The sequence below is a fragment of the Trachemys scripta genome, chromosome 2 (genome assembly GCF_013100865.1).
Source record: "Trachemys scripta elegans isolate TJP31775 chromosome 2, CAS_Tse_1.0, whole genome shotgun sequence".
Lineage (NCBI taxonomy): Eukaryota > Metazoa > Chordata > Testudines > Emydidae > Trachemys > Trachemys scripta.
The window spans coordinates 79,389,192-79,416,554 of record NC_048299.1 but is presented as its reverse complement, the minus strand read 5'-3'; the positions used below and the strand labels follow the sequence as shown (position 1 = coordinate 79,416,554).

The following is a 27,363-nucleotide window of genomic DNA, read 5'->3' as shown; positions in this document are numbered from 1 at the left end:
AGCAAGATAATGTTTGTATTTTAAGCTGTGTGGAATGCTGAGAGATGATGCAAGCAATCTGATTGGCACAGGGCATGTGTTTTGTAGAAATGCTTTGCACATCTGAATTAGTCAATTCCCCTTGCCTGAAGGCTTCTGGAGCTAGGTCCACAAAGGGGACTTAGGCATTGCAGCCCATAACTACTGGGTGCCCTGCTGCCCAGTGGAATTCACAGCCCTTAGTTAGGTGCCCAGGCATTCCCTTGTGGAATTAGGAACATAAGAGAGGGATTCTCAGAAGACAGAAAGCTGCGTGGGGAGCTGCCTGAACTATTCAGGAGTGAAATCTAAAGGAAAGAATGCAGATCCACAAAGATACTTAGGTGCATAGTTCCCACTGACTGACAGGCCAGCGGGAAGTACCTGTTTCTGCTCATGATTCCCAATCAAGAACCCTTTCCTGGAGTTAGGTGACTAAGCAGGTCAAGCCTTTCTTGCAAGAAACCAGAGAGAGAGAGACTCCCATTCTATTATAGCCAAGATTCTAATGAGTAGAACACACACCTGGGATGTGGGACACCTGTTTTCCAGTCCCTCATTTGCCTGATTTGGAGCATGGACTTGAACCCAGGGCTACACATTCCAGGTGAGTGCGTGAACCCCAGGCTAGTGGGTAATCTGGGGTGGGTCTCTCACAATCTCTCCTGCTGAAGCTGTTCTACTTAGTATACATAAATATTGGACCAGAGAGAGGAGGGTGAGTGAGTGACTCTGTAGCCCAGTGCTTAGGACACTCGGCTGGAGAAAGAAATTCTACTCTCATTACTTCCTGATTCCCAAGCCTAAGTAAGTGTTGAGACTGATTCTCAACCTCTGAGGTCTCAACAAGTATGTCAAAATATGAGGTTCTGTATGGTAAACTTAGCTACAATTCTCCCTGTGTTAGAGCACAATGACTGGTTTCCAGTCTTTGATCTTCAGTTCATCTACTTCCATGTGGCGATTTTCCCAAGCCACAGGAAGTTTCTGAGATTCATAGTGACTGATCAACATCAGCATCAGTCCCACATGTGTTTACCAAATACATGGTGATAGTGGAAGCATATCTAAGAAGAATGGGATCTCGTGTCTTTCCTTACCTGGATGATTGGTTACTGAAGGACAAATTCAAAGCACAAGTCCTCTGTCACATCCAGTTCATGCTATATCTCTTGAATCAACTGGAGTTGATTTTGAACAAAGGTAAGTTGATATTAATTCCAACACAAAGAATTGAATTAATTGCGTCCCTACTAGACTCTACAAGTTCAAGGGCTTTTCTACCAAATGAATAATTTGTCTTTCCAGTGCCACTCTTCAGCTATGGTCCATGCATCTATGAAGTTATTAGTTCATGTAGCTGCATGCTCTTATGTAGCCCAGCATGTGAGATTACATCTTCATTCTCTTCGATCCTGGTTGAAGTTGGTCTATCTCCCTTGTTGTCAGTCATTAGACAGGCTTGTCTGAGTGCAATCAGCAATCCATCCTTAAAGTGGTGGATAGATCAGAATAAAGTAAGTGAAGGTATTCCCTTTGCCTGTCCTCCATTGACCAAGACTGTAGTTACTGATGCCTCCACAATACATTGGGGGCTGTATATAGGGATATTGAAAGTTCAGGATTTGTGGACAGAAACTGATATGAAAGGAAGCTTCCTAAGTCCAGGAACTTCAAACAATCATGCCAGGTTCTTCAGGCTCAGATCAAGCTTCACATACTTACCGACAACACTACAGCAATGTATTATATGAACAAGAAGGGAGAAGCCCGTTCCAACTAGCTCTGCTAGGAAGCAATAAAATTTTGGCACTTTTGCATGAGGGAAGACCTAATTCTCACTGGCACACACTTATCAAGTGCAAAGAATTAGCTAGCTGATCACTTCAGCAGAAATTTCTCCCAGAATCCCAAGTGGTCCTTGAAGACCAGTGTTCTGAGGTCCATCTTCAGAGAGTGGGGTATTCTGAAAATCAATCTGTTTGCAACAAAAGACGAGTACAGTTAATTTTGCTCTCAAGCAGGGCTCACTCCAGGGTCTTTAACTGATGTCTTCTATCTGAACTGGGAATCAGCAATGATGTGTCCCTTCATGCCAGTCCCACTCATTCCTCAGGTTATTCTCAAAATGAAGATGAATCACTGCATCAGCTTGAGCAAGACAATGTTGATTTTCTGACCTTCACAGTCTGTCCGTTCAACCTCACAGATCTCCTTCCCAACCTACTGACACAGCACCACAGTCAGATTTCACATCCAGTTCTGAGCAGCCTGCACCTCACAGTGTGGATGCTGCATGTTTAGATGAGGAGGAAGGACAATGCTCTCAAGCAGTTCAGCTAGTCCTACTTAATAGTAGAAAAACCTCTACTAAGTCTACCGATTTGGCCAAATGGAAGTGTTTTTTTGGTTTGGTTGCTCACTCAGGGAATTCAGCCTATGCTAGCCCACGTTCAGGACATTTTGGATTGCCTTTTACATCTTAAGTCCTCGGGTCTGTATCTCAACTTGTTGAGTCTCACCACTTAGTGGCAGTCTCGGCATTCCATCATCCAGTCCATGGGAAATCAGTTTTCCCAAACTCCATGGTAGTAGGATTTTTAAGAGGGGTTGATTGCCATTTTCCACCTGTAAAAGGAAAGTTTCCCTTGTGGGACCTTAATTCTGTGCTGGCTGCTCTCATAAAACCTCCATTTGAGCCCTTAGCAACTTGTTCCCTGTCTCTCCTTTGCCAGAAGACAGCCTTTCTTATTGCCATAACATCCGCAAGGAGAGTAAGTAAACCGCTGTAGGCCTCAATGAGAGGGCCAGAGGCTCTTTAATGAACAAGATGGCCTTAAGACCACACACACAATGTTTTATCTAAAGTGGTTTCACCTTAACCAAACAATATTCTTTCCTATTTTCCTAAGCCTCACTCGAATGCAGGTGAGCAGCACCTCCAGTCACTGGATGTGAGATGATCTTTGACATTCTATTTGATAAGGAGTAAACCATTTTGTGCATTGCCTCGACTTTCTCTCTCCTATGTGGATTGGATGAGGGGTCCAGCAGTTTTTGCACAGACAATTTCCAGATGTATCACTTCCTATATTACAACAGCAGATGGCATAGCTCAGACCTCTCCTCCACAGAGACTGGGGGGTCATTCAACAAGGGCCCAAGCGGATTCAGTTGCATTTCTCAGTGATGTTTCATTTGCAGGCTGCTACCTAGTCTTCCATGCATGCTTTTACCAAACATTACACTATTACGACTGTATCTCCAGTCAGACACAAACTTTGGAAGGGCAGTTGCTGTTTAAGTAGACTCTGAGCCGCAACTCCTTCAGTTACTGCTTGTGAATCACCTGAGTGAATTGCACATCTGAAACCCTCAAAGAATTTAAAATAGTTACTTGTATGTACTGTAACTGTTGTTTTTTGAGATGTGGGTACAGACTTGTATTTCAAGACTGACCCTATGTCCCTTCTGCCTCAGTCTCTCCAGTTTGGGCTTTTGGTGTGAGGGAACTGAGGGAGGTCGGGGCAGCACTGTCCTTAAATAGCCATACGAGGTGCCAAAGAGCATGTGTGCTGCCCCAATGAGTACTGCTAAGCAAAGTTCTCTGGCTTCGGAGCACTGGGTGCATGTACACCTGAATAGAAAACACGTCTGCACCTACATCCCAAAGAACAGTTATGGTACAGGTAAGTAACATTTTTTGTAGGCAGTGTCACCAGGGAGGCTAAGGACCGAATAGGCACTAAGTCTGAATTGCTCTTTCAGCCTTAGGAGAAGTCACTCTAGAATTATCTTGAGTCACACAGGTAGGGCAGTAGAGAAAAGTATAGATTTCCATTTCCAGAACTCTCAATCAGTCATTTTTAGAACATAAGAACGGTTATACTGGGTCAGAAACTTATCTCGTTCTTTTTTGAACCCCATTATAGTTTTGGCATTCACAACATCCCCTGGCAATGAGTTCCACAGGCTCTTTAATGAATATTAAATTCATATGGCTGGTCAAAAAGTCCAAAACCCAACTTCTGGCTTTGTACCAGCTTTGCATGCTGTGACATAGGAGAGTTAAATCAGTAACAACCATATGACTTCCATCAGTTTTGTCAGTCAAGAACAAGTGTGTTATGGGGAAAACAAGCTTTGCAGGGAATATGGAAATAACAGAACTACCTGATGCATTGGCACCTTCTTTCAGGTGATTCTATGCAGAAGCATTGATTCTTCTTTCATGTGGTCTCTGCACAGTCATATTTGTATGATGTGCCTTCTCGGCACTGCTGAGCTTCAGGAACTTTTTGGAAAGTAGAGTTTATTGGGCAACATGAGAACTCTCTTGTAGCACCCAATGTTCGGAGCCAAGATTATAAAAGAGAATTGTAACCCTAATTGTCCCAATTTCTTCTTTTCTGCAGCCAGTTGTGGTGCAGGTACCTTCTCGCCCAAAGCCATTTCTGAAGGTTTGTTCTAAAACTAATTTAATTTGTTCTGCATGATAGTAAGTGTTAGGTAGCTTTGCCATTACACATTCAGTGTCCTTAGACTTTTATGTCATGGTTAATCACACCACAAAGAATGTTGATAAGGAAGGTTGATTTAAGCAGTGCGGGCTTCCGAAAGTGGATGTGCACAAATAAGTTGTTTGTTCTATCTGGGGGAAGCCTATTTCCCCAATTGCTGTTTGGTGTGTAATGACTTTGAGTCCACATTAGCAGGCAGTAGAGTCACAGGGCTTTCCTCAACAAAGATGTCTTAAAAGCATGGCCCTGGATTCTGATGTTGGATCAACCATCTACATGTGAGAGATGGGAGCAAAGAGGCCATCCTTGGCTTCAAGTCAAGCAAACCAGGGGCAACCTGGAACTAAAAATGTCAGTTGCTAGACACAACACAGAATCCATAGTTGTAATACCTAAGTATTCTTTAAGAACCAGCTCCTCTTCTGCACTGAAAATATCAGTCTGATAAATGAAATTTCTGGTACTGAATTTCGTTGGTCTCAAGGCTGATTTCAGCTCCTAAGCAACCTCTCAGTGCAGGTCCTTCACTGACCCAGGGACTCCTCAGGCACTTAGGAAACTCGGTATTAAAAAGGCACCTATGCTGTTCGGGTACTAGTGATTCCCCTTGAGCTTTGTTGCTCTGGAGCAAACCCACATGAGTGCTCCCTTGGTGCCAGGGACTTCCTTGATGCTGATTAAATTAATGCCATAACATAAGCTATCTGAATAGGATCCTCTTCAGTGTTATCTCCTCAACCTCAATCAGGTTCTTTTGAGGATACATTGATGCAGCTCTTGGCCCCTCTGTAGCCCTTCAAAAAGAAAGAGAGATGTGCCAAGGGATGTTTGGTGCCAGAGTTCTCAGTATTGCTCTAGAGGAAGAAGACAACACTGAGTCTTGGGAATTTGGTGCTGTGTTGTCTTGCAGTTGCATCTACTGGAAGAGTGAGCAGAAGGCTATAATGGCTGATCCTACTTCTACCATAGTCCATAGGAACAAAATTGATCCGGGTCTTCATCCCAAAGTTATACCAGAAGTGATGTCTGAGTTCCCACTGAATCAAACTATTAATCTCATGGTGAACTTTCCACAACTGTACTCTCATCCAGTGGAAACTAGACTCCATAGCCTAGATATCAATAGGGCTTTGAGTTTTTATTTGGCTATGACTAAAGTAAATAGGAAGACTGAAGGGGATGCCATTTTCACTCAGCATTAGTCTAAGTAGATTATGCTGTATAAATTGAAACATTAAACATTAGGTAAGGTGTCAGTACCTCAGGATCTCAACTCACTCTACCAGGCATAGGGCAGCACTGCTGACATGCTTCCAGAATGTTTCCTCCTTAGACCTCTGCAGAGCATTTACCTAAAGTTCTGAACACACTCAGCTCTACTCTCTTGATGTAACATCTAGAACTGATGCTCACTGTGGTAGGGTAATTCTGCAATTCTTATTAATTATAACACCTAAACCTACCTCCCAGAGGTAGTAGTGCTCATTAGACCCTCACTAGCTGGAATATGCAGCAGCCACCTCAAAGAAGGAAAAATAGTTACTCTAGTAATTATGGTTCTTGGAGGCATGTTGCCTGTGTATTCATGAAACCTGCCTGCTATCCCCCCTTCCATAGGACTCCTCTTTACAGAAGGAAATGAGAAGAGTGGGGTCACATGGCGGATTTATAGCCTCAACTCTAAATATTTGGTGCTTCCAGGGAGCACTTATGTAGTCCCAACAGAAACTGCTTTTCTAAAAGATTACCAAATCTCATCTTTTCTGGGATTGCATCCCACAAATGTAAATATGCAGAGGCAACACTCTTAAAGAACCCCAGTTGCTATAAGTAACTTTTCCTCTGGCTCATAACAAGCTACTTGTTAACATAGGAGGTAAGAACGCAACTATAGCCATCAAACAACAGAATAGGGGGAATAAAGGGGGCACCATGATTGATTTCCAGAATGAAAGAAGAGGGCTTATCCGGCCTGTATTTAAAGCTTGCATAATTTGACTAGGACTTGAGCAGAGAAGAAACCTATGCGTTGATGGCTGGGATAAATACCCCCCACTGGGAAAAGGAGAAAATAAAATATAACACTATTAAATATTGGTTTTCATTTTCTGTACCACTTGTTATGGTGGGATAGGAGAACAACCACCCAGGCTTTCAGTGCCTTGTCTGTTGGTGTGGTGCTTGAAATAACTGCGTATTTTCACACACATGCTTTCTTCCTTCATCACCCCCAAGCAATCACTCTGAACTACTATTTTCCTTTGATGTGTGAAGCTTGCATACCCCTTTTATGACTCCCCAATAAGAATTTTAGTGAAAGGCACAAGACATCTCCTTTCCCCATAGACCAACATTGTGATACATCCAAGAAACCGGATATCCATGATTACTCCTGAACTGGATCGCCAAAGTGGTAGGCTACATCCTCACTACATGACCAGCACCCTACTGTAATCTTTTGAAATGTTATGTTTATTAGACATATTTATTACATATCAGTAAGAATGGTTTTGAAAAGTGAAGTCATCAGAGCTATGTTTTTTCCTTTGGAGATGATATCACGTTGTTAAAACATAATCCCTATTTTAAGTTAGATCATCTACAGATGACATTAAATTAATATTGAGATTCATGTTTACCAATGTTCAGTTTTATGTAGACTAGTCCATTGATCAAAAGCAACAAAACTTTAAAAGCCTGATTAGTCAACTATATAACTAGGCAGAATTGACTTGTTTCTCAATTAGCTTACTTTTGTGGTTGAAGAATGGTGCGTATGTTTGCTGACAAAGTCCCTTATAGGCTGTATACTAATGATATAACAATTTTCTGCTTCCAGAGACACTGTATATAGAGGCTTCTATTTTGCTCATTGATATTCACTGACAGAGAGAATAAACTATGCCCAGTAAAATATAAACCTGCACTTTTGTCAAGAGTTTTTGACAACAAACAAAAAATACAGCCTTGTAAGAAGTAGTTTGGCTATATTTCATTTTTATAATACTTTTGTATCAATTGATTTATTGTAAGAAATAGTAAAACATCTTGTGATTTCATATTAATTAACTAACTTGTGTTCCTAGGTCATGTGCTTAAGAAAGAGAGCTCCTAAAATAATTGCAGTTTAACCACTGTAATTCCATCGAGTGGACTAGAATTACTGTGTGAAATGTCATGGTATCCTTTAATTTAATTACAGCATATCTCTGAAGTTAACCCTTAAAGCATTTTTATTTTCCAGACTGTCAGCCAAATAAATGCTTAGCCGGGCATGTACAAGTTATGTACAGTTTCCAGAGGATTAACTTTTATCACAATTGCAGTCTGGTTTCAGTATTATCAAACAAAGTGGTTAAAATGTTGAAGTCTGGGTGTGTTGTTTTAAGTTCTGATGCACTAAAAGGAAGAAAAATGTTATTACTGGGATTTATACAATAGCATCTTGATGAAACTCTCAGGTCCATGTAGCTAATTTAAATTTACTTACCTTATTGGTTTTAAAACAGTGTGAGTGATTTCTTTCATTAACACACAACCCTTCAAATTAGAATAAAAAGTTTAATGGCCTAAATACAGTGCAGTGCTCTTTGAAAAGCCGATTTTTTAAACTAGTATTTCCTTGTTATGCCCTTGGTATTTCATAGCTGTCCTGTTTAAGCACTGAAGCAATTAGTTTTGAGAAGGCCGATTCTTCAAGGTCCAGTGCTTTCCTGCCTTTCATTTGCCGAAGCTGTACATTTTAATGAAGTTGTTTCATCTGTGTTGCCAAACACTAGAATTTTGCTGCTTCAATTCTAATTATCTCTGTTGGCAAATGCTATGTTTTATTAAAGCTGTCAAGTGCACTGTTCATTAAATGTCCACAGTATGTGGTGTCGTGCACACAAATTAGATCAGCTTTGCTCATTGATTATTTAGAAGTTAAATATTTTCTACATAAACCTTACAAATCTAACATAACAGCCATCAGTGACACCTGAGGTGTAGGTAAGGCATACATGTGGCTTCATGAGACCTAGCCATAAGAACATAAGAGAGGCCGTACCAGGTCAGACCAAAGGTCCATCTAGCCCAGTATCCTGTCTACCAACAGTGGCCAATGCCAGGTGCCCCAAAGGGAGTGAATCTAACAGGTAATGATCAAGTGATCTCTCTCCTGCCATCCATCTCCACCCTCTGACAGACAGAGGCTAGGGACACCATTCCTTACCCGTCCTGGCTAATAGCCATTAATGGACTTAACCACCATGAATTTATCCAGTTCTCTTTTAAACTCTGTTATAGACCTAGCCTTCACAACCTCCTCAGGTAAGGAGTTCCACAAGTTGACTGTGCTCTGCGTGAAGAAGAACTTCCTTTTATTTGTTTTAAACCTGCTGCCTATTAATTTCATTTGATGACCCCTAGTTCTTGTATTATAGGAATAAGTAAATACATTTTCCTTATCCATTTTCTCCACATCACTCATGATTTTATATACCTCTATCATATCCCCCCTTAGTCTCCTCTTTTCCAAGCTGAAGAGTCCTAGCCTCTTTAATCTCTCCTCATATGGGACCCGTTCCAAACCCTTAATCATTTTAGTTGCCCTTTTCTGAACCTTTTCTAGTGCCAGTATATCTTTTTTGAGATGAGGAGACCACATCTGTACGCAGTATTCGAGATGAGGGCGTACCATCGATTTATATAAGGGCAATAATATATTCTCAGTCTTATTCTCTATCCCCTTTTTAATGATTCCTAACATCCTGTTTGCTTTTTTGACGGCCTCTGCACACTGTGTGGATATTTTCAGAGAAGTATCCACGATGACTCCAAGATCTTTTTCCTGACTTGTTGTAGCTAAATTAGCCCCCATCATGTTGTATGTATAGTTGGGGTTATTTTTTCCAATGTGCATTACTTTACATTTATCCACATTAAATTTCATTTGCCATTTTGTTGCCCAATCACTTAGTTTTGTGAGATCTTTTTGGAGTTCTTCACAGTCTGCTTTGGACTTAACTATCTTTAGCAGTTTAGTATCATCTGCAAACTTTGCCACCTCACTATTTACCCCTTTCTCCAGATCATTTATGAATAAGTTGAATAGGATCGGTCCGAGGACTGACCCTTGGGGAACACCACTAGTTACCCCTCTCCATTCTGAGAATTTACCATTAATTCCTACCCTTTGTTCCCTGTCTTTTAACCAGTTCTCAATCCATGAAAGGACCTTCCCTTTTATCCCATGGCAGCTTAATTTACATAAGAGCCTTTGGTGAGGGACCTTGTCAAAGGCTTTCTGGAAATCTAAATACACTGTGTCCGCTGGGTCCCCCTTGTCCCCATGTTTGTTGACCCCTTCATAGAATTCTAATAGAATTCTTTGAAGGGGTCAACAAGCCATAATTCATTTTATATATATATATATAGTTTTACTAATATGTGTATGTGTGTATATCGGGGTAGGCAACCTATGGCATGTGATTTTCAGTGGCACTCACTCTGCCCAGGTCCTGGCCACCGGTCCAGGGGGTTCTGCATTTTAATTTAATTTTAAATGAAGCTTCTTAAACATTTTAAAAACCTTATTTACTTTACATACAATAGTTTAGTTATATATTATAGACTGATAGAAAGAGACCTTCTAAAAATGTTAAAATGTATTACTGGCATGCAAAACCTTAAATTAGAGTGAATAAATGAAGACTCGGCACACCACTTCTGAAAGGTGTATATGTGTGTGTGTGTGTGTGTGTGTGTATATATATATATATACACACCTCTACCCCGATATAACGCTGTCCTTGGGAGCAAAAAAATCTTACCCCGTTAAAGGTGAACCCGCTTTAAACAAAATTTCTTTTGTCCCCCAAGGGCACCCCCCCCCCCCCCCCCCCGAGCACTGCTTTACCCCATTATATCGGGGTAGAGGTGTATATAGTAAAACTTCAGTAATCTAGCTGAGTATACTCTTTTGCTCTAAGTCGGACACCTAAAATAATTTTATTTATTGAGAGTATTTTTCTCTCTTAGATACCTAGAATTACATCCTGAAATCTAGAATTGTGTAGGTTATAGTACGATAAACTTCATTTAATACTGCTTTAATAGAAGCAAAGGCACCAGTGCAACCATCTTTCATTAAAGAGTTATATAACACAGTTGATTGCTTTCCATTAAAAGAAATATGGCTTAATTTATGTGCTACTAACTTTGTGGATGCAAAAGATTGTAATGCTGCACAACTACACCTCTACCTCGATATAACGCTATCCTTGGGAGCCAAAAAATCTTACTGCGTTATAGGTGAAACCGCGTTATATTAAACTTGCTTTGATCCACCGGAGTGCGCAGCCTCGCCCCCCCGGAGCGCTGTTTTACCGTGTTATATCCGAATTCGTGTTATATCGGGTCACGTTACATCGAGGGAGAGGTGTACCAAGTTCTCTGTTACAATTGTATATTTAAAAAAGTGAATTTGATTACAAGATATTTACATCAAATATATGGTGCTTTGGTCTCAGAATGATAAATTTATTTTTACTTCCACAGAAAGTACTTGACACCAAGTGTCATCTGTCATTTTGTCATAAACAGTGATCTTCTTACTAGCTTCGCATTTTTGTTTTTCTTAGGAACTGGTTTTCTACATAATATATCATTTGTTAATTTTGTTGTGAATAAAGTACATCTTCTTGGTGTTTATTAATTGTGCTCCAAGCATGCTTTAAAAAAACTAATTAGATAGAGGGTGACAGGCTATCAGATGAACATGTATCTTGTTGATGTATTAGTAATGCTTATCTGAAAACTTGAAGTCCCCCTAAGAATATATTTCAAAATTGCTTTTCAATAGCATTGCCGTATGACATCATTTTTCTGTTTTGGTTACTTTATTTTTTTAAAGGAGCTTACATTTATACTTTCCAACATTGTATTTAAATATATCAGCCTATATTTTAGGCTTTGCATTGTATCCTAAAGTTCAGCAGACCCTTGAGGAAAGTCAGTTCCAGAGTCAAGAGACCCCCACTAAGAATTCCCAGCTACTAACCACATGATGTTTACATCTAGGCCTTCAAATGCTCTATCTTATCTCAAATGTTGTGATGATAATATGTGGAAAGAGAGGTTGTCTCTCTGATAGTGGGGACCCAAGCCATCCAGGGCTTTAATAGATAAGAGACAACAACTTGAATTGTACCCAGAAGTTGAATAGGAAGGAACTATTTTAAGAAAAGCAGTAACATATTCCTTGTGACTGTTACTAGCTAACAGTCAACCAGTTGCATTCAGCACTATCTGTAACATCTGAGTGGTCATCAAGAATATCCCAAAGTAGGACATATTGCCATTATTGTGGTAATACCAGACCTGAGAGAGAAGATCACAGATGTCTATTCAGAGGAGGTAGCTGAGATTAAGTTGCTCTTGGCCCCCAGAACTAGCTGGGATTCCAGAGGAAGACTGTGGTCTTAGAGCAGGGGTTCTCAAATTGGAGGGTGGGACCCCTCAGGGGGTCATGAGGTTATTACATGGGGGGGTTGCGAGCTGTCAGCCTCCATCCCAAACCCCACTTTGCCTCCTGCATTTATAATGGTGTTAAATATATTTTAAAGTGTTTTTAATTTTGAGGGGGGTCACACTCAGAGGCTTGCTATGTAAAAGGAGTCACCAGAACAAAAGTTTGAGAACCACTGTCTTAGAGCATCAAATTGCATGGCTAAACCCTGTATTTAATGGGGTCTGAAGTCCTCTTCACCATATTCTTGAAATCCTTTCCCTGCCTCTAACTCACTGTCATTATTTTAGATTTGTACAAATTAAGATTCAGCTAGTTTACTCTTAGCAAATCCTAATGCTAGGAAGCAAGCAAAAACTGACCCTGCATCATCCATTTCTGGTAGAAAGAAGAAATGTTGCTGCATGTCATCTGTATACTAATGACACTAGCCAGAGTTTCAGAAATAATTCCCATTTGAGCACACATTCAACCCACTGTTTTTTGAACATCCCAATTGAGATTTAAAATATTTTCATTGTATTTATATTTGGCACAGATTTGACACCGCCCTTGTCACAAGCTCATAATGTTCCTGTACTAGTTTCTAGTTGTCAAGCTAATTATTACTGATCACACCACAATTTTTCACACCTTTCAGATTGATTACAGCATATTTTTAAGGACAGTACTGTAGAGACAAAACATTTTTCTTGTGATCAAGAACACCTTGAATTTAACAATATAGAGTCAGAATATTCTGTGGCTTCAGATGCAGGGGTTGAGATTCAGTAGGGTGGGGTTTGGGTATGAAGAGCTAGGGGGGTTCTGGATGTACTGGGTGAGGCTTGGTGGGGATGTCTGGGTATGGGAGGTCTGGATGCACAGGGGTTGGGTGAATGGGGGAGCAGCTCCCCATATAGTGACCACTCCCCCCACAGCTGAGGAGTGATGGGGGCAGGAAGCAGGGGAGGATGATGAGCTTCCTGCAGCTGGGGGGAGGTTTTTGGGGGTGGGTCTGACACAGCCCCAGCCATTCCTTGCAGAGGAAAAGGAAGTCCCGTCCTTTCCTGCCTCCAGCCCAGCCGGGACTAGCAGCTGATCCCATCTCAGGATAGGAGCCACTGGCTGGGATGTCCTTAGCCCTGTGGTGATTTACCTCCCTGCCAGCTGCTCTCGGTGTCTGAAATGTTGTACCTATGCTGCTAGGGAGTGATGTGTGACTGCTCTTGCAGCTTCCCTTTGCTTCCCTGTCAGAAAGTCATTTTTCTGCAGGGAAGCAAAAAAAACTGTGGGGAACATGAATTCTGCACACGTGCGGTGGTGCAGAATTCCCCCCAGGAGTAAAGTACCATAATGCAATCTCTTTATCATGAAAGCACAACTAAAAGTGTAGATTTTTTTTGTTACATAACTACAGATAAAAAAAAAAATAATGCAGAACTTTAGAACCTGCAAGTCCACTTGGTCCTACTTCTTGTTCAGCCAATCACTAAGAGAAACAAGTTTGTTTACATTTACGGGAGATAATGCTGCCCGCTTCTTATTTACAATATCATCTGAAAGTGAGAACAGACGTTCGCATGGCATTTTTGTAGCCAGCGTTGTAAGGTATTTACGTGCCAGATGTCCTAAACTTTCATATGCCCCTTCATGTTTTGGCCACCATTCCAGAGGACATGCTTCCATGCTGATGACGCCCAGTAAAAAAATAATGTGTTAATTAAATTTGTGACTGAACTCCTTGGGGGAGAATTGTATGTCTCCTGCTCTGTGTTTTACTCGCATTCTGCCATATATTTCATGTTATAGCAGTCTCAGGTAATGACTCAGAATGTTCTTTGTTTTAAGAACACTTTCACTGTAAATTTGACAAAACGCGAAGAGAAGGTACCAATGTGAGATTTCTAAAGATAGCTACAGCACTCGACCCAAGATTTAAGAATCTGAAGTGCTTTCCAAAATCTGAGAGGGACGAGGTGTGGAGCATGCTTTCAGAAGTCTTAAAAGAGCAACACTCCAATGCGGAAACTACAGAACCCGAACCACCAAAAAAGAAAATCAACTGGTGGCATCTGACCCAGATGATGAAAATGTACATGCACTGCTTTGGATCATTATCGAGCAGAACCCATCAGCAGCATGGACACATGTCCTCTGGAATATTGGTTGAAGCATGAAGGGACATATGAATCTTTAGCGCATCTGGCACAGTGCCATGCGAACATCTGTTCTCACTTTCAGATGACAGTGTAAACAAGAAGCAGGCAGCATTATCTCCTGCAAATGTAAACAAACTTGTTTGTCTGAGTGATTGGCTGACCAAGCAATAGGACTGAGTGGACTTGTAAGCTCTAAAGATGTACATTGTTTTATTTTTGAATGCAGTTATTTTTGGTACATAATTCTACATTTGTTAGTTCAAGTTTCATAATAAAGATATTGCATTACAGTACTTGTATTAAGTAAATTGAAAAATACTATTTCTTTTATGTTTACAGTGCAAATATTTATCATAAAAAATGAAGTGAGCACTGTACACTTTGTATTCCATGTTGTAACTGAAATCAATATATTTGAAAATGCGGAAAATATCCAAAAATATTTATATAAATGGGAGTCTATTATTGTTTAACAGCACGATTAATCGCGATTAATTTTTTTTTATCGCTTGACAGCCCTAATATTAACCTTAATATTACAGTTATGAAAAATCTTGCCCCCTGGTGTATTTAGTCACAAAATAACAAAAGAATCGTATGGCTTTCTGTGGCACCTCAAAATAAAGCTAAATAGCATGAGAATAGTCTGTATGAGAAATGTAATGCAATGAAAATATACATCAGTTCTGAATATGAGGTGATTAGAGGTTGGTAATGTTCTAATCCAAATCTAAAAGTTCAGGGTTATCCAGTTTTGTTTTTTTTCAACTCATTTATGACAAAATGGCACATGTGAAGTTCAGATCTGAGGTTTTAGTGCAGGTAATATCCTCTTAAGCAACCTTTGCAAGAGGTCATGTTACTGTAATTGTCACTGTGCTGTAATCATTAAGTTAAATTTTAAAAGAATTGGATAATATTTCCCATTACATTTTGCAAGGAAATAGTCTACTGTTAAACTTGAAATAAGAAAATGTATTGGAAGATGTTTTATTTGTTTAATTTTATTTGTATTACAGGAGCATCAGGACAGTGTGCTGGGTAATACCATGCAGAGTGTAATTGCATTATTGAATAATCTGGTTGCCCACAAAAATACAAACATGACTTTACTTTATGAACAAGGTATGTGTTTCTTATATTTGGCATCCTCCTCACTGCAAATATTTGCCTACTTGTGTATCATAGCATGAGCTTTTCTACTCAGTGTCTTAATTATGTACTGTAGCTGGCGGTTCCTAAGGAGTGACTAAGTGAAAGCTAAATTGTACCTTTAAGGCACAACTTTGTGTAAGGATGGTACAGAGCCCAGGGCACATGAACTTTGATTGTAACTGGTCCTTGCATGCTTGGAGCATGCAGGAAGAAGGGAGGCTCTTTGTATTCTCCCTACCTTCCTATTCACTCCTGTGAAAGGGCCAGTCACTCTATGACTGTAAACTTCTTTCTTACTAATTAATGCCCCAGTCCTACATTGTGATCTGTATGGGCAGTCTGATGCACCCAGAAGGAGCCCCATTGACTTTAGTGGTTCTAAATATGAAAATCATTACACATCTAAATAAAAGTCAGATTCAGTAATAAAATATATTGAAATAGAGAATTTGGCTTCAGTTTACAAGATGTAGTGAGCAATTTCTGTTGTTGAAATGAGAATACATTTGTTTGAAAGTTTATCTATAAATTTGTAATTGAATTTTGCTAGCAAAGACCATTTTTAATTACTTATTAACAATAGTACCTAGTAATAGTTGGCTTTGTGAGTAAGGCAACATTGACAAGCCAACAAGACGAAATCTGCAACACTGCATCTGAATAGTTGTTACTTGTGTTATCATAATTCTGTGAATTTGACTGTAAACTGTTTGGGGCAAGTTCTTTCTTGTGTGTTGTATAGAGTTTCAGACATATACAGACTACTAGATGAATAATAATGATATATTAGAACTTCAAACAGAAGTTATGGGTTTACAGGCTGGATGCAGAAATTATTGACTGAGGTTCTAAGGACCTATATTGTACAGGAGCTCAGATGGTTTCAAAATGACCCCTCTTGACCTTAAAAATTTAGGAGTAATTAAAATATTAAAATCCCGATGCTAATAGTATTTTTATCAGTTTAGGACATGTACTTAATTGAAATGTTGCAGGTAAACAGATTACTCGTAATACAGAGAAAGCCCTTCTGTTTCGTTTAATTTTAAAATTAATTGCATTAACACTTTAAATCTGGCTACTCGCTAGTGCATATGCACTGATCTTTTCATAAGTTTTAATACAACTTTTAGTATTAACAATATTACAGCCTAAATTATGGAATCACATAAATTATAATTCACAACACCTGCAAAATATTTTTAAATTAACTCCACACCATATGTATTTCCTCATTAGACTCAAAAAAGGCACCCTAAGTTCTTGTTAAACATTGTTGATTTCCACATACCTAAGTACAAAATCATCTAAGTAGGTATGTACAGATCAGAAAACCTATGTATGAGCTGTTTAACATTTGTTTTTGTTTTGTTGTTGTTTTTTTATTCAGTCATATGTACTTTGTAATTCTTTGAAAGACTTTGTCTTTCAGGGTACGTCTACACTTACCGGAGGGTCTGGCGGCAGGCAATCGATGTTCTGGGATCGATCCCGGAAGTGCTCGCCGTCGACGCCGGTACTCCAGCTCGGCGAGAGGAGTACGCGGCATTGACGGGGGAGCCTCCCTGCCGCGTCTGGACCTGCGATAAGTTCGGACTAAGGTACTTCGAATTCAGCTACGTTATTAACGTAGCTGAATTTGCGTACCTTAGTCCGAAGTGGGGGGTTAGTGGGGACCAGGCCTAAAAAAAAAAACCAAAATATTACATTTAAATTATGTTAGGACTCCCCAGCAAGCATCATGCCCCTGCCTGTCTCCGTGTGGTCTGCTGGGTCCCACTCTCGTTTATTTTTCACATTGCTTGGCAATGTGCTAGTTCTTTCCCACCTCTAATCTACTTTGTGTCTCATCGCTCAGGGTAGTTCGTGGCTTGAGGAATTGGGCTAGAAATGTTATTGAAGGCAGATGTGACATGGAGAAGACAAGCTTGGAGAAGGGAGAGTCCCAATAGGGATTGGATCTGACACTAGTTGGGGCTCACCGCATTTCAGTGCCCTTACCTGGATGTACTTCACAGCAACCAGAAACCATTTCTCTGTCTTAGCCAGTTCCTAAGGGTGCTGAGACTATCTTCAGGGTACTAAATACCTGAAGCATAGCCAGTGTCTTATTGATTGAGGGCCTAATCCTAAAGTTCACAACTTCTGAGACCCAAGTCTATAAGATAATTACAGAAATACTGATCTGGTGATGATTGACCTGAAAGTTCTACTGTCCAAATGTAGGTGGGAAGAAAGCTGTCCTAAAGCAAAACAAAGGACTTGGTTATCTTTTCTCATTTCCTACTGTGACCAGGGTCCCAAGAGAGCCAGCTGAGGTCACTCAATTAGGGTGAACCCCAAAGAATGGGGCAGACAATCCCCAAAGCTGGTGGATATTTTAATACTTAGATTTAACAAGCCAGCACAAAACAGCTTCTTTATTACCTCACTGGTTACCCAGAAGCCAACAACACAGTTCCCTTAAAGTAACCCAGCCTCAGGCCTCCACCCAGATACCCAAGTCAAGTATGATGAAGATTACTGAAAATCTTATTTCGTCATATAAAAAAGAAAGGGTTCTACCAATCCCAAAGGATTGGACACATTACCTCTCAGGTTAATGAACATTCCAGATTTTACCCAAAACCACACTTACAGCCAATTCTTATTAACTAATCTAAAATTTATTAAAAAAGAAAAGAGAGAAAGTATGGTTAAAAGATAAGTATACATACACACATGAGTTCAAATCTTGAGGTTCAGATTCATAGCAGAGATGATGAGCTTTGTAGTTGCAAAGAGTTCTTTCTGAATAATCCATAGGTTATAGTCCAGGGGTCGGCAACCTTTCAGAAGTGGTGTGCCGAGTCTTCATTTGTTCACTCTAATTTAAGGTTTTGCGTGCCAGTAATACATTTTAACGTTTTTAGATGGTCTCTTTCTCTAAGTCTATAATATATAACTAAACTATTGTTGTATATAAAGTAAATAAGGTTTTAAAAATGTTTAAGAAGCTTCATTTAAAATTAAATCAAAATGCAGAGCCCCCCAGACTGGTGGCCAGGACCCGGGCAGTGTGAGTGCCGCTGAAAATCAGCTCACATGCTGCCTTCGGCACGCGTGTCATAGTTTGCCTACCCCTGTTAATAGTCCATTGTTTATATTTCAGGGCAATCCAGTCAGAACTGGGATCTCAGTCCTTGTGGCTTAGGCTTCTCCTGAATGAAACCTCAAGCAGATCTGAGATAAAAAGGATTGGGACCCAGACATCTTTTATACAATTCAGGTCTTCTTTGACAGGTTGGACTCCTTGGGGAACAATAGGCCCTCATTTCCTAAGCATTGTGGTTGATTATTCACACCGACTAATGTAAGGCAATTGCCTGTTTTTCCATCATTCACAGGGGATTTACTATACACTTCAAAAAGAGATGAATACAGCGATAGCCCGTGTTTACAATTCATTTAAATGCCAGGATGTTTTTTTGATCTCTTAATTAACAGAATACAGCATAGACTGGACTGTTGATTACATTGTTGACCACTACCCATATATATGTAAATACACAAAAACACAGACATTATCTTCCCAAATGTCTTTAAGGTTTGAATTTGAGTCATTTATCCTGCAGGATGCTTAACCCTTTCTGGCTGTGCATCACACCCACAATAACTTTAGAATTCTTTCCTGCTGCATAAAGACACTTTAAAATATGTATGGCGCTATCTCAAGTTCTTGATTTTTGTTATCTTTATACACAGAGCAGGATATGATCTAGTAGTCTGGGAGATAATATTCTGTCTGTGACCTTGGGGAAGTCTCTCTCAATTTCAGTTTTCCCATCTGTAAAATAGGGCCTTTTATAGTTCTTGAACATTATATGAGACTCCGACTATGAAGTCAGTCCTGAAAAGTTATACTGCTGATGCTCCCTTTTATGATAAAGTAAATTCATAATTCCAAGGGGATCACTCATAAACATATTATAAATTATGCCCTAAAGATACCTTTGTTTTGCTTCATTTATCTTGTGTTCAAATGATGCCTCACAGGAAGTTATTGAATTTGTTTTTTTAACAGTTCAAGCACTAGCAACTAAAACCCCCCCTTCCTATTCTGACTATGATTCTCTCTCTTCAGCTGCCAGGAAACCAATATTTTTGAAGGCAGATCATTCATAGATCCTAGTCATTCCCATTAATTTTGTACTTTTTAGCCTTTGGAATTTACTGTCTTTTTCCTCCCCAGAGGAGTTGTATTAGTTTATGAAGATTATAGAGTAGGTTACAGTCTACATGTTACTTTTTCTCTCTTCCTCAATCAATCTTGCGTGATGGGTCTTGCTTCATGATTATTTCTGCGGTTTCATATTGATAACAACGCCTTACATTTTAGCTGCTTTGATTCCAAAATCCTTTATGTAGACTACCATGAAGTAACGTCTCTCACCTCTGAACTACAGCCTTTTATGTCATGGTACACATCAGATGTGTAATGATGCTCCCCTGTAATGTTTCTAGGTGAATAAGAGAATAACATTTGTAACTGGATCTGTGAGGGGAATTTTAGAATGGCCCATGCCATCAATTTATAAATGTATGTCCCATTAAAATTAACGGAGAGTTCTAATAATCAGGATGATATAGCCCAGTATAATTACCCAGGCTGGAATTCAGTGAGAACACAGGAACTAACAGAATTACTTCAGTCTCTTGTGAAAAGTATAATCAGGTCTCAAATAACCAAAAGTATTTTGATCATGTTTAAGTCTCATCTAAAAGATTGGTACTGTTGGAGGTCTCATAGGATTCTTTCTTTCAGTGTACCAACCATCAGGTGTTTGTCTTTTAAAACTTGAGTTATAAGCCTACTCTCTGCCAAAGTATATACAAATCTCAAGGCAGAACAAGGTGAAAAATGTCACTTGACAACTCATACAGAAAAGGAAGTTGAGAAGGAGAATATTCTTAATCTTTAAAAAAGGCTCTTAATGGATTAATGATTCTTCTTCATATCTCATCATTAACTTTAACTCTTGGTGATCAGATCTTGAAACCAATATCTTGTGATAATGCCATCTCAGATACACTTAGTAACTTTTTTCTCTGACAGTATTTTACAGTTGTCACCATTTTAAAAGGTCAACATTTCACAACATGCACCACATAATTATCACAATGATGCTCTGTTCTAGATATTAGAAAAAACTGTAGTATCTGATTACTGTTTGCAAATCTTGACCATTGTAGGTGTACAGTAGATACTCACCTGCTTCTGTACTCTGAAGGCTGCTGGAACCCAATATATTGACTAGAATTTCAGTTTAAATAATAAACTGAGAGTGAAATAAAGAACTGCTTTACCTACGGTAAGTGGGTTACATTAGTGTGTAAGACTGTCGTATTTTGCTGAACATTTCACCCTCAGTTTATTATTTCTAGCACCTTTGTTTCCCTTCTCATTTATTTACAGAATATTTTATGTGAATTAGAGGTTGTCAGAAGCATTTAATTGTCATCATTGTAGCAGCATTTCTGCCCATTGTGGAACTTGTTCTTGTCTTTTGGGACACATTCAAAGGCAAGGAAATACTTCATTATAACTGTCATATCAGCTGGCATGTCTTTTATAGAAAGAAATTGGACACATTTTACTAGAGGCCGAAATGTGTTTGTAAGGTTTATTCTGTAGCTTCGCTTCTCAAAGATGAACAAATCAGATTATTGCAGAGTAGACTGATGGACTAGGAAAAAGACAGTTTTTGGGTAGCCTTTATGTATATATCAGATCATTCATATTTGTATAAACTGATTTTTCAGGGGGGGCATAGAGGAGTAATTTACAAGATTTCTACCTGCAACACTTAATTGAATCAGTCCAGTAGGTGGTTTATAGTCCAATTTTGGATATGTCCAGAGCTACTAATTTGTTTACTCTATCTTTAGCTTCTTTGTCAGGGCAGTACTCCATTAACAATTAGGGTTGCCAACTTTCTACTCGCACAAAACTGAACACCCTTGCCCTGCCCCCCCACCCTTCCCCTTCTCTGAAGTCCCGCCCCTTCTCTGAGGCCCCACCCCCGCTCACTCCATTCCCCCACCCCATTGCTCACTCTCCCTACCCTCACTCACTCACCCATTTTCATCGGGCTGGGGCAGGGGGCTGGGGTGCAGAGGGTGCTCCAGGCTGGGATTGAGGGGTTCAGAGGGTGGAAGGGGGATCAGGACTGGGGCAGGGGGTTGGGGCACGGGAGGGGGCCAGGGGTGCAGTCTCTGTGCAGCGCTTACCTCAAGCCGCTCCCAGAAGCAGCAGCATGTCCTGTTCTGGCTCCTACGTGGAGGCGCGGCCAGGTGGCTCTGCACGCTGTCCCATCCCAGCCAATGGGATCTGCGGGGGTGGCACCTGCAGACGGGGCAGCGCGGAGAGCCCCCTGGCTGCCTTTAGGCATAGGAGCTGGAGGAGGGATATGCTGCTGCTTCCGGGAGTCACGCGGAGCCACAGCAGGTAGGGAGCCTTCCTTAGCCCCGCTGCGCCATGGACCAGGATTTTCATGGCCCGGTCAGTGGTGCTGACCGGAGCCACCAGGGTCCCTTTTCGACTGAGCATTCCAATCAAAAACTGGACACCTGACAACCCTATTAACAGTTTATCAAAATGTTTCAGATTTTTCTACCAAATGTTCACTCCTCTGCTGAAGTTAACAACATTGGGAATATGAGGAGAGTTTAATCTGATGCAAAAAAATATTTACATGTAAACTGTATCTTCAGAAAGTATTTATTGTCAACTGTTAGGGCATGGGTGGCCTACCTAGTGGGTGGAGCAGGACCTTGCCTCGTGCTTGCGGTGGCAGTTTGGGGAATGATAAGCATAGCTCTGGGGATCAGGGACCAGTCCAAAGGTGAAGCCTGAGTCAGGTTCGAATGGCCAAGTTGAAGGTCAGAGTCAAAAGTCCAAGTCTAAGCTGGAGTCATAGTCAGAGATGTAGCCAAGAGTCAGAGTCAGGAGTCAGAAAACAGAATGAAGCAGGGGGGGCTGGAGCTGGTGCTGGGAGCAAGGGATGAGCAGGGCTTGGAGCAAGGACTGGAAGCTGGCTGGATCAGGAAGTTGAAATGAGAGCAGGGTAAGTGCAGTTGTGGGTGTGGTACACTGTTTCCCCTGCCAAATCAGGTAGCGCAACCATTTGGAGGGAGCTCATTGGGCCCTGCTGAGCTTGCTGGTTCCTTAAGGACCAGGACAGGAGCCAGCCGTGCCCCTCACAGTTACCACTATATGGTGGAATTAGGGCTGTCAAATAATTTTAAAGAATAATTGCAATTAATCGCAAGATTAAAAAATATAGTCACAATTAATCGCAGTTTTAATTACACTGTTAAACAATAATAGAATACCAATTTAAATTTATTATAAATATTTTTGGATGTTTTTCTAAATTTTCAAGTATATTGATTTCAGTTACAACACAGAATACTAAGTGTACATATATTTGCACTGTAAAAAGATAAACAAAAGAAATAGTATTTTTTAGTTCACCTCAGACAAGTCTTGTAGTGCAATCTCTTTATCATGAAAATGCAGCTTACAAAAGTAGAATAATTTTAACATAACTGCACTCAAAAACTAAACAATGTAAAACTATAAAGTCAAAACGGGAAGGGGCATACAAATGTTTAGCATATCTGGCACATAAATTCTTTGCAACACCGGCAACAACAGTGTACACTTCGTATTCTGTGTTGTAACTGAAATCAACATACACCTCTACCTCGATATAACGCTGTCCTCGGGAGCCAAAAAATCTTACCACGTTAGAGGTGAAACCGCGTTATATCAAACTTGTTTTGATCCACCGGAGTGCGCAACCCCGCCCCCTTCCCCTCCCCTGGAGCACTGCTTTACCGCGTTATATCTGAATTCATGTTATATTGGGTCGCATTATATCGGGGTAGAGGTGTATTTGAAAATATAGAAAAACATCCTAAATATTTATAATAAATTTAAATTGGTATTCTATTATTGTTTAACAGTGCGATTAAAGCTGTGATTAATAACGACTGTTTTTTTTTAATCTATTTAATTTGTTTTGCATTAATCGCATGCATTAACTGCGCTTAATTAACAGCCCTAGGTGGAACATATGCCAAACTTTATCCCTGCTGTGTTTGGAGTTGCCAAGTGTGTTGAATCTCAGGAACTAAAATGGAAATGAAAGTTCCAGGCTATTACCACCAAGAATGACACAACCAGCTTTAAAATAAACCTTATCAACTCTTTATGGCAAATGAGAGTTGGAGTAGTTTCTCTAAAACTGGAAATATAAAGGGAAAACACAAAATGACAGCGTACAGCAATCATTACATCCAACACTATATTAAGAAAACATAGTAAGCACTCAAGGTGTGAACAGTTATTAAAAAAGGGAAAGAGCTACAATAAAACTTTGTAGAAGGATCTTAATAACTCATTTGCACCTCATGAAAGAAAGATAATAATCAACCTTCACAGGTGAAGTATCCCATTCATCTTGTGGTCCACTGCTTTGACTTTTAGTCAAATGTCAAGAGATTAATTAGATTTCAAATGTCTTTATGCATGTCGTATTATTAAAGTCTGTTAAATCTTGCACACTGAAAAAGTGACTCCCCTGGCAGCAACAATCCAGCATTAACATTTTTAATAAAAAAGGTCATATGTCATTTATAGATCTATAATGTAGTTATAGGCAAACTGCAAAAGGTTCTGAGATCCAGATAAGCTCCCGACATCTTATAACTTACCCGCACCTTTGGAGGACATTTTTCTACCTTTCTTCCACCATACTTGTACTCCAGGTCCAGTTTCCAAAATTCTCGTAATTGTCTTGCCTGTCGCCCAGTTCTTAATAACAACTCCTGCCTCCCTAACTAGCTTCTCTCTTAGCCTCCTAGATGTCGTCCCCATTCATGTAGACTGGACACTGGCCCTTCCTTGTGAGAGAGCTGGCTCTCTGACCTATTCTGTCTTCCTTTGCCTCATTACCTCACCTCTGTTGTGCTTCACTGAACCACCGTAAAGTATTTGTGAAATTTCAGTGCTGAGAAAGTACCAGAAATTGTGGAATTGGATTGTGCATCGATTTAAGGCAGAAATAATATGGGGTTCTTGGTATAGCGGGGCTCGAAAAATGATATAGAGAACAGAAGAGCAGATGCGTGGAGGACAAAAGAAAGGGACAGTGTCTAGTTCTCTTTGGGGAGGGGCAGTGTTTTCATCTAGAGTTGAGAGGAGATAGTCAGCTGGATTTGGGTGGGGATGGAAATCCTTTAAAGTCCTAACTTAAAACCTATTTAGTACATTATTTGAACTGATACACATCTTTTAAGAGGGTCATGCTTGGCTTGGGTAAAAAGAAGAGCCAAGATTCAGTCTATTTTTTACATTTTTTGAGCCCATTTGTCCATCCCCCAGTGTAAGTGAACATATACTCACTCGTATGAATTGTGTATACCACTTTTAATATAGCAAGAGAACAGAAGTGTTGCTGCTGGGTAAAGACCACCGTTATGAGGAGGCTCTCTTTCCTTTCTCCCCACATATTGAGGTGATTCATTCAAAGGTAACATATCAGAATCTTGGGGTCATTTTTGACCATGTTGGACATGCTTTGAATTTGATTTAGTCATTTGCACAGTTTACACAGGCCACATTGTGATTTAGTCCTTAGCAACTTCTCGACAGTAAACACACATCCTCGTGACAAAGAGACTTTATTATCCTTTTAGAAAGACTGAAGGAAAGCTTTTCCAAACTGCAGCAGCAGTAGCATATTTGTTCTCTGGCTTAAGCTACCACATTCATATTACAGACACTATGTATAAAGTGGACAATAGAAAAATCAGTCATCCTCTCTGAATAATTTTACCATGCTCATCACTGTAGTAGTACTTGAGCACCTGTTACTTAGCTCATATACAATATGTCTGTGGCTGTGAAGGGTAGGATCAAAAGACAAGAAGTAAATTTACATATTCAGAAAAATAATTTTTATACACTTTTATCGGTACTTACGATCCAAAATGCTCTCAGTGCAAAAGGGTAACTATATGAATATAATGGACTTTTTTTTTTTACATATTCTAACTGCCAGCCAGGAGGATCATCTCCCACCAAGGACAACTCTTCATGTGTCACTGAACTATTTCAAATTAACACAAACTATTGAGGGTGAAAGATTAGAAACAAAAGTATATCCAGAAACAGCTAATTCTATGATATTATATTTTATGAGACACCCATCGCTGAGACATGATTCACATATCTGGTCCAGTTTCACTTAATGATGGAAGGATTTTAGTCTAATCTGTTTTGTTTAATCTATCCTTAATTTATATGTCTAATTTGCAGTTATTTAAAGAATGCCAATCACAGTAGTATCTAGGTATTGATACCTGCCAAATATCTACCTGAACAAAACTGTTATGCCAGACTCTCTACAGGTTACACCATCCATGGAACTAAGCCTCAGTATTGTGAAAAGCAAGATGGTAACCATAGGAAGTGTACTCCATTCCAGTAGGCACAAGATTCATTCAAATGGAAGTCACTTTTTGAAAGTTTTGCCCTGTCTATCCCTTGGATGGTTTGCTGCTTTAAGAAACCTAGAGATCATAGAACTGGAAGGGACCTCGAGAGCTCATCTAGTCCAGTCCCCTGCATTCGTGGCAGGACTAATTATCTAGGCCATTCCTGACCGGTGTTTGTCTTACCTGCTTTTAAAAGTCTCTAATGATGGAGATTCCACAACCTCCCTAGGCAATTTATGCCAGTGCTTAACTACCCTGACAGTTAGGAAGTTTTTCCTAATGTCCTACCTAAACCTCCCCTGCTGCAATTTATGTCCATTGCTTCTTGTCCTATCCTCAAAGGTTAAGGGAAAAAAAATCTTCCTCCTCCTTGTAACAAACTTTTACATACTTGAAAACTGTTATCATGTCTCCTCTCAGTCTTTTCTTTTCCAGACTAAACAAACCCAATTTTTTCAATCTTCCCTCATAGGTCATGTTTTCTAGACCTTTAATCAGTTTTGTTGTTCTTCTCTGGACTCTCTCCAATTTGTTCACATCCTTCCTGAAATGTGATGCCCAGAATTAGACACAATACTCTAGTTGAGGCCTAATTAGAGCAGCGTAGAGCAGAAGAATTACTTCTCATGTCTTGCTTACAACACTCCTGCTAATACATCCCAGAATAATGTTCGCTTTTTTTGCAACAGTGTTACACTGTTGACTCATATTTAGCTTGTAGTCCACTGTGACCCTCAAATCCCTTTCCACAGTACTCCTTAGTAGGCAGTCATTTCCCATTTTGTATATGTGCAACTGATTGTTCCTTCCTAAATAGAGTACTTTGCATTTGTCCTTATTGAATTTCATCCTATTTACTTCAGACCATTTCTCCAGTTTGTCTAGATCATTTTGAATTTTAATCCTATCCTCCAAAGCACTTGCAACCCCTCCCAGCTTGGTATCATCCGCAGATTTTATAAGTGTACTCTGTATGCCATTATCTAAATCATTGATGAAAATATTGAACAGAACCAGACCGAGAACTGATTCCTGCGGGACCCCACTGGTTATGCCCTTCCAGCATCACACTGAATCACTGAAAACTACTCTCTGGGAACGGTTTTCCAACCAGTTTTGCACCCACCTTATAGTAGCTCCATCTAAGTTGCATTACCCTAGTTTATTTATGAGATGGTCATGTGAAACAGTATCAGAAGCTTTACTAAAGTCAAGATATACCACATCTACCACTTCCCCCCATCCACAAGACTTGTTACCCTGTCAAAGAAAGCTATCAGATTGGTTTGACACAATTTGTTTTTGACAAATCCATGCTGACTGTTACTTATCACCTTATTATCTTCTAGATGTTTGCAAATTGATTGCTTAATTTGCTTCATTATCGTTCCGGGTACAGAAGTTAAGCTGACTGGTTTGTAATTCCCTGAGTTGTCCTTATTTCCCTTTGTATAGATTGGCACTATATTTGTCC

The 27,363-nt window shown here is 39.9% G+C and overlaps 1 protein-coding gene across 4 annotated transcripts in view; it reads left to right on the top strand.

The window, feature by feature from the left end:
* Nucleotides 1-27,363, top strand: part of ULK4 (unc-51 like kinase 4) — a 401,679-nt gene that overhangs the window by 248,691 nt on the left and 125,625 nt on the right. For all 4 annotated transcript variants that reach the window (XM_034760991.1, XM_034760990.1, XM_034760993.1 and 1 more), the window contains one exon: nucleotides 15,209-15,314. In XM_034760991.1, the coding sequence (XP_034616882.1) occupies nucleotides 15,209-15,314 (106 nt within the window). The remainder of the gene's footprint in view (nucleotides 1-15,208; nucleotides 15,315-27,363) is intronic.